Source organism: Mugil cephalus, chromosome 12, assembly GCF_022458985.1.
Source record: "Mugil cephalus isolate CIBA_MC_2020 chromosome 12, CIBA_Mcephalus_1.1, whole genome shotgun sequence".
In the NCBI taxonomy this organism is placed as follows: domain Eukaryota; kingdom Metazoa; phylum Chordata; class Actinopteri; order Mugiliformes; family Mugilidae; genus Mugil; species Mugil cephalus.
Genome location: NC_061781.1, coordinates 23,803,252 through 23,817,082, shown reverse-complemented (window position 1 = coordinate 23,817,082; position 13,831 = coordinate 23,803,252). Strand labels below are relative to the sequence as shown.

The following is a 13,831-nucleotide window of genomic DNA, read 5'->3' as shown; positions in this document are numbered from 1 at the left end:
ATTTTAAAGAATGAACACGGGCTTCAAAAAGCTTTTATTTTGCTTCCTTTGGCTGCAGCATAATAGGAGACGAACGAGTTTGTCATTACGAAGCCGCTTTGTGTGAGAAAAGACAAAATTTGAGAAATGTAAATGCAGGGAAGGAAGCGTTTGTGGTAATCTTTTATATTTTGTGCGGCGGCTGCTTCCTCCCTAGGACTCACTCTAATCTCTCACAGGCAAAGAAATTCATTACAGCTTTTGTAAGCTTATTAAAACTGTGCTCTCCTCCCCCACCTCTTCTCTTTGCTTCATTTTCCTGATGATGATCCTTTTATTTTTCCTTTCTTTTTTTATTTCTGACCATACTTTTTTATTTCCCTCCCTCCAGGCCATCGATAAATACTGCAGGGTGAGTGGAGGCTTCTCCGGGGTGAAGGACGTCTACTCGTCCAACCCGACCTACGACGACGTGCAGCAGAGCTTCTTCTTGGCCGAGACGCTCAAGTAAGCTGATTAATTACCACGACGTGTGAACCATTTGTTGATTAATTAATCACTTTTGTGATTCGGTGGGACGGCTGATTCAGAGGGCTTGTCGGTGAAAGTGATTGCAGTAATTTCTCTTTCATATTTTACATCTTTCTTTTAAAAAAAATATAAAAAAAATGCCGTGCACTTTGGAAACGGTGGACTTCATGACAGCTGCTCTGAACCAGGGGGTCAAACTCGTTCAGGGGCCAGTTTGGTCTCAAGGAGTCCGCACCAGTAACACAACATTAATTAACCTATAAATAATAGCATTTCTTAAGAAAAATAAGTGTTTTTTTTATATAATTCTAGGTCTCGGTGTTGTGTTATATTCACAACTGTCACTAAAACTGTGTGAACCTCAGGAGTAGCTGTTACTTTTATTGGAAGAATTGCAGTTAGTGTCTTCAACGTAATTTTTGCACCTTGTGGCTGCTTTGCTGTTTGACGCCTGTGCTCTAAAGCGTAGGTCTTAAACAGGGATCAGCGGAGGTACTACAGCGGCGTCTCAAAGTCTTTGGTTGATTAAACATTTTTCATATATTTTTTAAACTTCTTTAAATGCACGTTAACATGAATCTAACATTTTTTAGTAAAGGGATAAATTAAGTCGCTCGTTCAGCCACCGCACTGTTGCAATAAAATATTACCTTAGTATTGAATGCGAAATGATAATAATAATATATTTATAAATAGAACTACTTTAATATAGAACACGTATAGTATGTAGGGCGTCCCTGCTTATAAATAGTTTGAGGGTCCCTGGCCTGAAAAAAAAAAAAAGAGAGAACATTGAAGACCACTGCACTAAAGTGAAGCCAAAGCGAGTGGAGCTCCCCCTGGTGGCAGGCTACAGTATAGGTCATAGGCTCCACCCCCTTCCATGTTAATGGACAAATTAAAACATTACAACACACTCAAATACATTTTTAAACAATGATTTCAGTCATTTTAAGTAGTCAGTATTACACTGACATGTGTTCAAGTGACAGTTTTTTTGAGAAGTCGCCTTTTAGTTTAGTTATTTTTATTCTATTTTTATTTATAACAAAGTCACAGAAAAAAAGGAAAAGAAATTCCTTCAACATTACAGCAGAAATAAACATGTTTCTGGGCTCTATAGCTAATTTCTTCATGTGTCAATAATTAACCTGTGAATATGATATGAAAGCTCATGAATAATTAAGGGCGTGGCTGCTTTGACTGACAGATGTCTGCTGTTTAAGTTTATTCTTAAAAAAAGAAATAGGCACAATAATATGTAGAAAAAATATCATCATGGCTGTTTAGATAAAATGATCCATTCATCTGTATTATAAATACTTTGTGTTTCTGTATAAACCTTTAATTAAACTGAAGTAAAACCTGCTTCTGCTCCGTCTGTCAGAGGCAACAACAGGTTAACGCGCAGCCATCTGTTGTTTCTTCTCTCTATTAGAGCCCCACAGTGGGCAGACATGGAGCTCTGTTTATAGCCACATGATGTTTGAGTGTGTCTGATTAGTGAAAGCAGTGGAACATCATCATCATCATCATCACTGATGGATGAAGAGGCTCTGAATGCAGCCTGTGGCCCAGATGGAAAACATGTGGCTCTCTGGTTCCCTCTGCTGGCAGCTCCGTGAATAATAATCAGACGCATCCTGTATTAGCATGCAGCTACTTCTCGGCCCTCCAGTTTTTACTTTAATATATATGAGAAGATCTTCCTCAGAGCCTGAAATGCCAGTAAAATTTGTCTTGTGCTGTGTGAGTCGGTAAAGGTCAGCCACGCTGGCTGGTAACTCTCAGAGATGATGACATTTGAATGGTATCTGCTCTCAGTCCCTGCTGGCTGCCGGCCAATCACATCAAAGCAACACACTCAAACAGGCCTCTGATTGGCTGCCAGTCGCCCTGATCCACACATCCAACATCCGAACCTTTAAAACTTCTAAATCTGGACTCTTCTTTTTGAGTTTTTATGCAAAAAACTGTGCAGACCAGGCAACGTCTGGAGCTGACATTCATTCATGTGGATGTTACTTAGACATGTAGCACCCACCGAGACCAGACCAGACCAGACACCCCCCACCCCACCTCATAGCAACAACACTCCTCGATGGCAGCAGGATTTTAACAGAATGAGTTTGTGGATAAATTATGGCTGAAAATAAACTATTTCTCAGACAAAACTAACACATTTCTGAGGTGGGATGTAACTTCAGAACCGAAACTCTGCAATGAAAGCACATTAAAAAAAAAAACATTTAGACATATAAAAACTACAAATAACATTTTATCTTCATCAAATTATAGAGAATTCCTTCTTATTTCTCTGCGGCAGCATAAACTGTGCAATACAACTTCTTAAAAGTTATATTTTATCTTAACAACAAAATAATGAAAAAAAAAAAAACTAGATCTTTAAAACAAATCCCACATCACAATAAATAAATGACTAATACAAATAAATAAAATGTCTTCAAGTAAACATACTCCGTTACATAAATTAAACACAAATTAAATTAAAATAAAACATGGGGCTGTCAAGGCAAATATTAACAAAAAGCTATTTCTTCAGGTCCTTGCAGATTCCAGTAGTTTTGGCTGCTTCAGTCCTTATAAACAATGTAAATAATAAAAAATAAAAATCAGTTTTGATCTTAGATCTTTCTCTATCTGTCCATCTGCATTTGTGTATGAAGAATCTTCCAAATAAAATGATGACGTTCTGGATATTTCTTATCATTTGTGGTTCAACCAAAACCACAAACACGGGCACATAAATAAAACAGGTGACAAACTGATCCTCCCTGTAAAACACAACGGTATCTACACAGTTTGTGTCAGTGTTTCTATATCTTAAAATCAGTTTGAAGATCATCACACCTCCTCCCTCTGACAGCGACTTATGAGTCACCGAACTCAAAACTACATTACGCCCTCTGCTGGTTACAGAGGGCATCAAGATTCATTTTTCATCTCAGCTGACTGAACTCGTCACACATTTGTATCAATTTTTTTTTTAACCGTCTTGTTGGAAAATAAAGTTTATGTGAAACTGCTTTAAAACAACGGATCTGAACCAGGAAGTAAAAGTAACAACAGCAGTAAACGTTCTTCTCTGAGGTTCTTCTGGGATTATCTGCATCTAAATCATGTTTTCTGTCCACCCCCCCTCCCTCAGGTATCTCTACCTGCTGTTCTCCAGCGACGACCTGATGCCGTTTGAGAGCTGGGTCTTCAACACGGAGGCTCACCCTCTCCCCGTCCTCCACCTGGGCAACATCACCCTCCCCGGCAGCGAGCCGGCTCATCGGTAGACGGACCAGGACGTCGTCGTCCTCTTCTGCCGCCATAGCACCTGGGGAGAGGTGGGGGTAGAGGGGGGGGTTTGGGGACGCCACCACCTCCACCCACCTGTCCGACCCACTCGCCCGCCCGCCTGCCCAAACACCCACCCACCCACCAACCCACCCACCAACCCACCAACCAACACACCGGACAAACTTACATTCAGACTCTGGGCTGCAGACGTGACCCGGAGGACGGAGAGACGGCTCCTTCCGGCTCAGGGGGGAGAGGACTCGTCGGCCCCGCTCTCCTTCTCCGTCGTCTTCTTCTTCTCCTTCTTCTACGTTTTGACTCTCTTCGTCGATCTGTGTCTTCTCTGCTTAAACGGGACGGGGACGGTGGGTGCGCCGCTCAGCCTCTCGTCGGATTTGAACAAACTCTTCCTCTGTGAGAGCTTCCGGACGCGAGGCTCGGCCCAGCTTGTTTTCTATTATTTTTCTCGTCTTTATTTGACCAAACGCCTCCACCTCCCCACCCCCCAAACACCCCTCCACCTTACTGACTCAATCTGAGGCACTGAGAGTGCACGTGGAGGGATGGGGGCGGGGGGTTGTGAAGGATCAGTCAATCGGTTTAACTCTGAACTGATGGATTTTCTTTCCAAGTAGACAGACTTGAGGACTTTACAGGGTCTGTTGATGAGATGTTTAGTTTTTGTTTTTGTTTTTTTGTGGGAGGGGGCACAGGGTTGAATCAGAGCCCACCCCACCCCACCCCACCCTAGTCCACTTCCTCTTTAATCTTCATCAGATGAATTTCGACCTGTTAGCAGATCTTCACATCATCATGAGTTGTGCCAACAGTCCCTTCCTCCTCCTCCTCCTCCTCCTCCACTCAGAAAACTGGACCATCATTAGTGGAATAGTAAAGCAGCAGGACTTCATCGCCTCCACATCTCCACATCTTTTGAGCCCCCCCCAACCACTCTGCTGCTAGCTAACTGATCGGCTGCTGCTTTCTTTTTTGTTTTTTTTTTATTATTTTTCCACGTTTTGCAAATGAAACCCAAACTTATAAACTCTTCGTCTATCAGAAATGTTCAGCTCGTCCATTGTGAGATGAGAGATGAGGCCCAGCAGCCAAACGTCATTCGTTCTCGCACTTTGTTCAGGAAGAAGAGGAATTTCTCTGCACATCCACTGAGTTACTGAATCGCATTAATCTCATCATGTTGTTCTCAGTTTTTTCCACCTTTAAGAATATTCTGTCTCCGTTTTAAACCTCTACCTCTGACGTGCACACGGGAAAACTATGAAATCCCGCAGGTCTGTTACGCTGCGTTCACACTACGAGCAGCAGGAACATTCTGATTGGTCGACGCATTGTCGGAGCGTTAAAAACAAACTCGAATCGCGCTGAACTTCTCTCTGTGGCTTCGTGCTGCTTATTAGCTCCGACTGAAACCGAGCTGCAGCACTTTCCTGTCGCAAGTGTGAACGCAGCTCCGCTCTCACGGTTCAGACTCTATTATATAATCCGTTCAAATCTAATTTGCTCGTAAATCTAATATTACTCACCACTTACCCTTAAATTCCCTGTGTGTAGCTTCAAACCTGCCCCTCTGGTGTCGGTTGCTTAAGTTTTCACCAGCTGCTTTGCAGATTTCTCCAACATAAAACTCTTCAAACTGAGGCTGGGAAAATTCTGAAAATTTAAAATTAATGAATAAATAAATGAGATTGTTTGGTTTCCGTAAGTCTCTCCTCATCCCGTAAGGGATTAAACGTCTCTGGAAACCAGCGCAAAAGGCGGATTCGCTGCTCGGATCGCTCCGATATATCAAAAAAATAAATAAATAAATAAAATCTCCCGTTGGCAACCGACCAAAACAAACTGACTCTGAACCAGCCGCCGTGTCGTAAATGTGGCTCAAGGGTTACGAGAAGTCAGGCAAACACACATGTTGAGCGTGAAATGAAAATGGGAATAAACTCCGGTGGATGGAGCTGGATTCTGAGAGATTTTTAGATGCTGATCGTATTTTTTCTCAGTTGGAGACAGTTTGTCAAGAGAGAAGAGGATGTGGTGCTGACTGAAGACAAATAACGTGATAAAAGTTTCTTTTAATGGGATTAGGGTTAGGGTTAGGTTAACCCTAGGGTTAGGGTTAGGTTAACCCTGAGCTTTAGGGTTAACCTTACCCTGAGGATTTAAGGACTTATCCTAACCCTAAGGATTTAAGGATTTATCCTAACCCTAAGGATTTAAGGACTTATCCTAAGGATTAACCCTAGGGTTAGGATTAGGTTAACCCTAGGATTAGACTAGCCCTTAGCTATAGGTTTATCCTAACCTTAAGGATTTAAGGATTTATCCTAACCCTAAGGATTCGACCTAAGGATTAAACCTAGGGTTAGGGTTAGGTTTAGGTTAGCCCTTAGCTATTGGGTTATCCTAACCCTAAGGATTTAGGACTTATCCTAACCCTAAGGATTAATCCTAAGGATTAACCCTAGGGTTAGGGTTAGGTTTAGGTTAGCCCTTAGCTATAGGGTTATCCTAACCCTAAGGATTTGGACTTATTCTAACCCTAAGCCCGTTTAAAGAGACTTTTATTTACAATCTGTGTTGACTTCCATTATTTTTTAACCATGAAGACAAAGGACTTATTGATGAAGCTGTGCAGTGATCGTGTTGTGTTTTCTAACGGACTCTGCAAAACTAAAAACCTTCTGAAAATTATTTGTAAAGCCCCCGAGTTTGTCTTTTGAATCCACACGTGACGCCTTGGTCCACTTTGTGTTTTCTAACATGTCATTTGGCTATAAATTCCACTTGAATTGTTTTTTTTTTTGTAATTAAAAATATAAAGTGACGAGAATCCAAGCTTCTTGAAAAAGCTTTTTGCAGATTTTATAACATGTTGCCCTCAGTACACAACAAAAAAAACACAACTAAACTTTTCCATTTTTGACCAAAGTTGTCCTCATAGAGCCGCTATCTGCTGCTCTTATGTCCAACCATCAAATCACACTGCTCTCATGACATTAATGAGAAAATATTTTATCTGGAGATGATTAATATCCACAAGCCTGAGCAGCCTCAGAACACCTCCTGTGTTTGATCAGTTCTGAGAATAGCCCGAAACTCAAGAACGAGGACGTGGAATAAGCTTAAACATCTTTGGAAAGATGGCAGTTCTCCAGATCTTTTGTTTTTTTTGTTTTTTGTTTTTTTTGGTTCTGTTCAAACATATTATCTGAACCCTGTCCTTCCTCCATCCGTCCTCTCCACCTCATCGCTGCTGTACACTCCTCTGACTCCACCGCCGCTCATATCTAACGAAGGAGGAGGCCCGAGGTGAAACCAGGGCAGACGTCAAGTCGCTGGGAGCGACTCTGATTTTCAAAAACTGAGTGTTCTGTATTTGTATTTTTACTGAACTAAAAAAAAATAAATAAATAAATAAATAAAAGAAAGAATTAAAATTAAAGTATCTGTAAATATGTTTAAAACTGAGACACAAATTCAATAAAGATGTTACGAAAAGTGAAACGGAAACCAGGAGACTGTCGTTTTGTTTGAGATGTTTCGATTAAAGGTCTATTGTTCATGATCCCCACAGGATGAATACTAATGACTTTGGTTGTTGTCTGACTTTTTGTATAAATAGTTGCATTTTTAATTATTTCTATCGATGAACGATTTTGGACATTCATGGTCCCCAGATGATGAACACTCATAACTTCATTCACCCATTGACTTTGCCTTAAACACCGTTTGGTCACAATATTTGAACTTATCTTGTAAATGATCCAAACATTGACTGGACTGGAGCTAAATTCTGAACATTCATGGTCCCCACATGATACTAGTTATTTCAGGGCTCCACCAAACTTTTCTTGAAGAAAGAAAACTCAAACTTCTGCACATTTGTGGTTTCCCAGTGATGATGATAACAGTTTCCTCTAAGTAGTCCTCTAACTTTTACTGTTGCACCATCAGCTCCATCACTTTATTTTTTATTTTTTATTTTTTATATTTTATTTTTCTTTCTCATATATTATATCACCTTTGAATTTTCACCAAGTCTTTGGACATTCATGGTTCCCCGATGATGAATCCCATTTATTTTTGAGCCAGAAGTTCGGATTTATTTTTCATTTATCTTGTGAATTGTCCAAACGTTTACTCTGGACGTGCATGGTCCCCAGAGGATGCACAGTCGACCACCGATTTAACACATCCGCCAACTTTTCTTCTGGCTCCATCAGCAGGTCACATTTTTGAGTGTCCTGTTGATTGAGGCCTTCCCAGTTAAATAAGCTCTAGGTTGATGTTGCTGAGAAACAATGAACAACTTTCCAAGGGAAGCCGGACCAAAACAGCAGTTGCAAAAGTCAAAGATTTAAGAAGTTTATTTTTGGTCATTTCCACCTGGCTCGCCTGCTGGAGAGTCACCATTTTGAAGTAATCAAATATGTCAGATGGTTGGCTGGATCCCTCTGACCACCAACAGAGAAGAACAATATAAATCCTGCTGGTTATGCTTCTGAACCGATGTGGCACGTAAACCGAGCCGTGGAGCCACTAAGAGGTGAAGAAGTGGTGAGAAGAGCGTTTTGGCTAAAACTACCTGGAGTCAGTGAGGCTGTTGTTCACCGATGGCATCGTTTCAGACTCCATCTGGTCAGACCTGGACCATTTAGGCCACAACCACACGTACCAAAACTACTTTTTTCTCTCTCTCTCTCTGGTTTTCCTTGGAGTCATTTCAGGAATTTCTCCGTAAAGATGGATCCTTTGCAAACCCGCATCTAGCTGTAGAAAGGTTCTAGTACATATCCCAGACTCCAGTCAAAATAATGATAATAAGAAGAGGCGGAGCATCGTATACAAACATACAGCCAGGATTATAGTCTTTAATCCTTTTTAGCTCATCGTAGTGGTGAAACAACCGCATATATTGGACCTAGCCAGCCAACAAGAGTCGATATCTAGCCTGTGGTCCATCATTGATGTTGTTGTTACGACATGTCGGGGCGATGACATCATCATGTTCGTATCAGGCGTTCACAGGAATGGAAAGAAAAAGAAACTCCGTATTTTTCTTTTTCACCCTTGGACCTGGATTATAAAAGGTTCCAGTCACCGAAAAATCCTGATCGGTCATGACGTTTGGCAGAAACGTGCAAGACTTATGTGGTTTCACCCAAAAATAGTTTTGGTGTAAACGTGGCCTCTCATGTATCACCATGTTTGTCTGAGCAGAAACCCTGTTTGTATGTAGCGGATAAGCTAAGCTAGCTGGAAACTTGTGTTAAAATGAGATATAAAACAAATATATCTGACTAAAACCATCTATGTTTCACCGTCATGTGTCATCAGTGTTATATATTGTTGATAAGAGCCGAACTCCATCTACAAAATGCTTTTTACCTGATTTGAGTGCTTCATTTCCCTTTAAGGTAAACCCTGGGTGGCAACTGGAAAATTAAACAAAACAAATACACTGCTCCCATCTGGCACGTAGCAGTTCCACTGAAATACTTTAACAGCTGTTGAATTTATGGACAGAAATGTTGCCACAGACATTCGTGTTCCCCTGAATATAGTAAATGATTGAGCTAACATGCTAACTAAGCAGGAGGACAGTTATTAGCGTTAGCATTTAGCACTCGGTTCAGTCTCATTTACCCGATTTCAGACTTAATTCCCCTCTACTCATCGTAATGAGCTCATGGTGATGATGTTTTCAAAACTGAAAGTGTGAAATGAGACAATGGAGCAGATGATACTGAATAATCCCAGCTGGGGAATCAGAGCGAGCGGTGGAACTGGAAAATAGAAAGGAGCGCTGTTTCCTCTTCCCCTTTTTTTTTTTGCTTCGACCTCAACAGTTACGAACAGAGCATGTGGTGAAATGTGTAAGACGGCGGTCGGCCCCGGCCATAAACAGCACTCAGTTTACATGTGTTGTGTCCTTTCCCACGGAGGGCTGCCATAAACCTGCAGAGCCACTCAGCAGTTTGTTTTGAGGTCTATAAATGACTCTTGGTGCCCACAGTCGAGTTGAACTTCCTCAGTAACGAAGGCAAATATTTGCCCTGACATGTCGCCCTCTCACGTCTCTCGCTGCAAACCGACTTCTACGGAAGTCCAGTGTTTGTTCTGCCAGGACATATTGTTTCTGCTTGGAGATATCTTGCCTGTGGAAAACGAAACCAAAGAGACAAACATCAGATCAGTTCTACACCGACGCATGTCGCAAAGATGTGACAGAAAACAGCCCTGATGCAGACGTTAGGAAAGAATCAGGGATTTATCTTAAAATTTGAAAACTGAAGGTTTAATGTGACGCCTGCTTTGCCCTCAGACTTATTTATAGCTCACGTTTGCATAACATTATGACCACTGACAGGAAAAGTAAATGACATTCAAACCATCTCGTCACAATACTGCTGGGAAACTTTTGGACCTGGCTTTCGTCAGCGTGGATGATGTTTAGAAACCATAAAACAAGCAATAAAAGGAACTTCAAAAAATCCTTGTATTATATTTTGCAGAATTAAAGAGTTTTTGTCAAGTAAAACGAGCTTAACTCATTGGCAGATTGTTTTTTCTTAACACAAGATGATTTGATTGAATTTAAGAATATTTGTGCTTATTTCTAGTGATGCCGTTTTTGTAGCGCAAACCATTTCACTCTAGAATTTGAACAGTTTCACGTCGCAGATACAGTTTTAACTCATTAAATTAAAATAAAAAAGATTTATAGTTGGGTTGGTGTAACTTTTGTTTGACAGTCGACAGCTGCAGCTGGCAAAGACTCACAAAGAAGGAATCTAATAGTTGGGTGATGGTGATGTGTTCCAGTCACTGGCTGCAAAGGAACTCGCTAAGTATTTAAAATTTAGGTTTTATTGACGATTGGTCAAATTAAAATAATTATACACAAACACTTTTAAGCCAACAAAAATAAAAGACCTTGTGTAAAAATGGGTTTAATTCCTGCAGCATTACCCTTAAATTTGGACGTGAATCTGGATTTAAAATCCCATTTCTTCTTTTTGTTTTATAACCACAACTAGGATGTGGTTTGAAAACCAGGTAAAATAACAGAAAGCGTCAATGGCCAAGATCACCAATCAGCCAAAACATTATGACCACTGACATGAGAAGTAAATAACATTTAAACCATTCAGTGTTCTGCTGGGAAACTTTTGGACCTGGTATTCACCATGCTGCTTATACATGTAGCACCCACCTACCCCAGACCAGGCCCCCCCACCCCATAGCAATGACTCTCCTTGATGGCAACAGACACAAAAACATTTCTGATGAGCCACAGCTGTTCTGGAGGCCCAAGGGAGACCTACACAATGTTAGGAAAGTGGTCATAATGTTACGCCTGATCAGTGTAAATCTAAATCTCAATTACAATTAAGACAAAAATAGACCTCCAGACAAATGCACAAATCAAAAGCTAGAAGAAGGAACCGTGTCTCTACAGGGACCAGATTAATCTTCGGTGTTTTTGTGTTAAAGAGCTGCAGCTCCGGTCTCGTTGAAACCCGACTCTTAACGTGTCACAACCAGTTCCAGGCGGAGCGAGTCCTTCAGGTCACTGTCCACAGATCATGTTCCGTGTCTGAGAGGAAGAAAGAAACGTGTCACCTGTTGGACGGAAAGTGTGGACGGGCTAAAGTCGAGGTCACCGTCCCGTGTGTGTTTTATCTGACACGGAGGGAAAGTGAACAGATGCTTCCAGCTGCAGAGATCACTGTGAACTGGAACATACAGCCCTCCCTGATAACTTTACAGTCAGTCATTACCGCAGCATGACTTCTCTTCTTCCCCTCCTCCTCCTCCTCCTCCTTCTTCTTCTTCTTCTTCTTCTTCTTCTTCTTCTCCTTCAAGGACCTGTTTAAAGACGGTGGTCGTCTATATGTAGCTCATGTTAATGAGTTGTTTCCTTTAGTTGGACAGGAGGGATGTTGTGTTTTATCATTTTAGTCAGTGAACTGGTTTTTGTTGAATGAATGAATGAGTTTAATGCAGAGAAAGAATTTCTCCATGAGGGATTAACGACAGGGAAACAGGACAGTCGCCTTCTTCTTCTTCTTCTTCTTCTTCTTCTTCTTCTTCTTCTTCTTCTTCTTCTTATTCTTCTTCTTCTCCTGTTCTGTGTCTGAATTCCCTCACTCACTATCCTTTGCTCCCTATGTAGGGTTTCACCATACACTCACCGGCCATTTTATCAGGTACACTTTGCTAATAAAAGGTTGGACCCCCTTTTACCTTCAGAGCTGACTTAATTCTTGGTGTCATACTTTCAACAAGGTGTTGGAAACATTCCTCATCTATGATGAGAATCTCCCGTTCCACCACATCCCAAAGATGAAATACTGGATTGAGATCTTCTTCTTTGTCATGTTCTAAGCATTCATGCATTCACAGTGTTTCCTTCATTTTCCTAATTTATTATTTTTTTTAAATGTATTAATTTCCTTTGTATTTTCAAGTTTTTTTTAATCTCGCTCTAGCAAACATTAAAACACAAAACAAACATCTCACCTTACAGTAGACCTGCTACATTAGGTTATTATTTTTGTTATCACTACATTATTAGTGTTAAGGGCATCATCAGTCAGTGTGGTAGGTCACGTATGACAGCACTAAATATTAAATATATTAAAGTCCCAAGGAAACAGAGGAAATGAATTATCATGGGAAAACACAGGAAATAATATGCAAACACATGACCGCTAAGGGCTTCCGTATTCTCTCCTGGTTCTTCTTCTTCTTCTTCTTCTTTTTCTTCTTCTTCCTGGTGGTGAGATGTTTCTGACGAAGAAATGTTTGCTACCTGTGAAAGCTGCTGAGCGGTGATGACGACATGACAACTCAGTAGAAACATTTCTGCCTCACTTCCTGCTGCGTGAAATAACTTTGATCCATTTCCTCTTGGGTCTTTACATCGTCTTCAGATGACTCTATGTGTTTGAGGGTTTTACGTTGTTGTACATCTTGTGAACGCAGCTTCCTGCCCTGTGAAGAGAAACCAGCCCGCGGTCACAACACCACACATGCTCTGCAGCTTGTGTGACGCACTCGTCACAGCACAACCACAAACACATCAATCATTTGAAACCTGCTGCACAACAACCTCAGCATTTCCTCTGCAGGAAGTTTCTGTAGCTACTGACATCTGGTAGACATCAGCAAATCCAAACCATCCTCCTCCAGGCATTAACAACCTGATAGAAAAATACTACTGATTGTATCATTAATTCTGTTCTGTGCTCTCCTCACCTTCAACTTTGGACAGAGTTGTATAACAATGCTAATTATATAATCTCTGTATAATCCTTTGTTTGACCTGAAACTAGACTCTCTGTTAATCTGATTAAAAAAAGGCCTTTCAAACTTCTTTTTCCATTTTCTTCTTTCTATGCTCTTTTTTTTTTTTTTGCTTCAAAGTCGTCTTTGTGTTTCATTTCAACTCAACTCAAGATTTTTGGCCTCCGGCTCCTAGATTTATTTGCCCTTACAGCAGTTTACAGCCTCAGTATGTTCAGATATCGTAAGAATCGGGGAAACAGAAGGTTTTCTTTAATCCTGGATCAGACAGATATGAAGAAATAGAGTTTTTATTTCATTGTGGTGATTCTGCAGGTTGTGTTGTTTGGCGTCAACGTTGACAGGAGGACATTCTTCTGCAACAAGTCACCACCAGCGTAATAAATATTTATTCCACGACTGTATACAGTTAAATAAATCTTTGGTTCAGCTAAAGTCCCACGTAGTTGCCACTAATGAGGCTGCGTTCAGCGAAACCTTTCAGCTTTCAGACTCACAGACTTCGGCTCTGATTGGCTGATCAGCATCGAGAACGAGCCCGTTCCAAGAGAAACGAAGCTTAGAGGGTTTTCTCATTCTGATTTTCCATCTTCATCTCACCTGAACTTATGAATTTTGTCTTCCTCCTTTTTAAATCTCAACATTTTATGACGTTCCACAAAGGCACCGAAGGCCTTTGAGG

At 40.9% G+C, this 13,831-nt stretch overlaps 1 protein-coding gene and 1 long non-coding RNA gene across 2 annotated transcripts in view; one reads left to right on the top strand and one right to left on the bottom strand.

The window, feature by feature from the left end:
• Positions 1-4,684, top strand: part of man1a2 (mannosidase, alpha, class 1A, member 2) — a 130,820-nt gene extending 126,136 nt beyond the window's left edge. The window contains exons 13-14 of the mRNA XM_047600742.1: positions 371-486; positions 3,680-4,684. Coding sequence (XP_047456698.1) covers positions 371-486; positions 3,680-3,815 — 252 coding nt within the window. The 3' untranslated portion in view covers positions 3,816-4,684. The remainder of the gene's footprint in view (positions 1-370; positions 487-3,679) is intronic.
• Positions 4,685-4,802: 118 nt separating this feature from the next.
• Positions 4,803-6,283, bottom strand: LOC125017490. The gene is made up of 2 exons (XR_007113848.1): positions 6,181-6,283; positions 4,803-6,042 (listed from the first exon to the last, which is right to left on the bottom strand). It is a non-coding gene; the product is annotated as an uncharacterized LOC125017490 (long non-coding RNA).
• Positions 6,284-13,831: the final 7,548 nt, after the last annotated feature.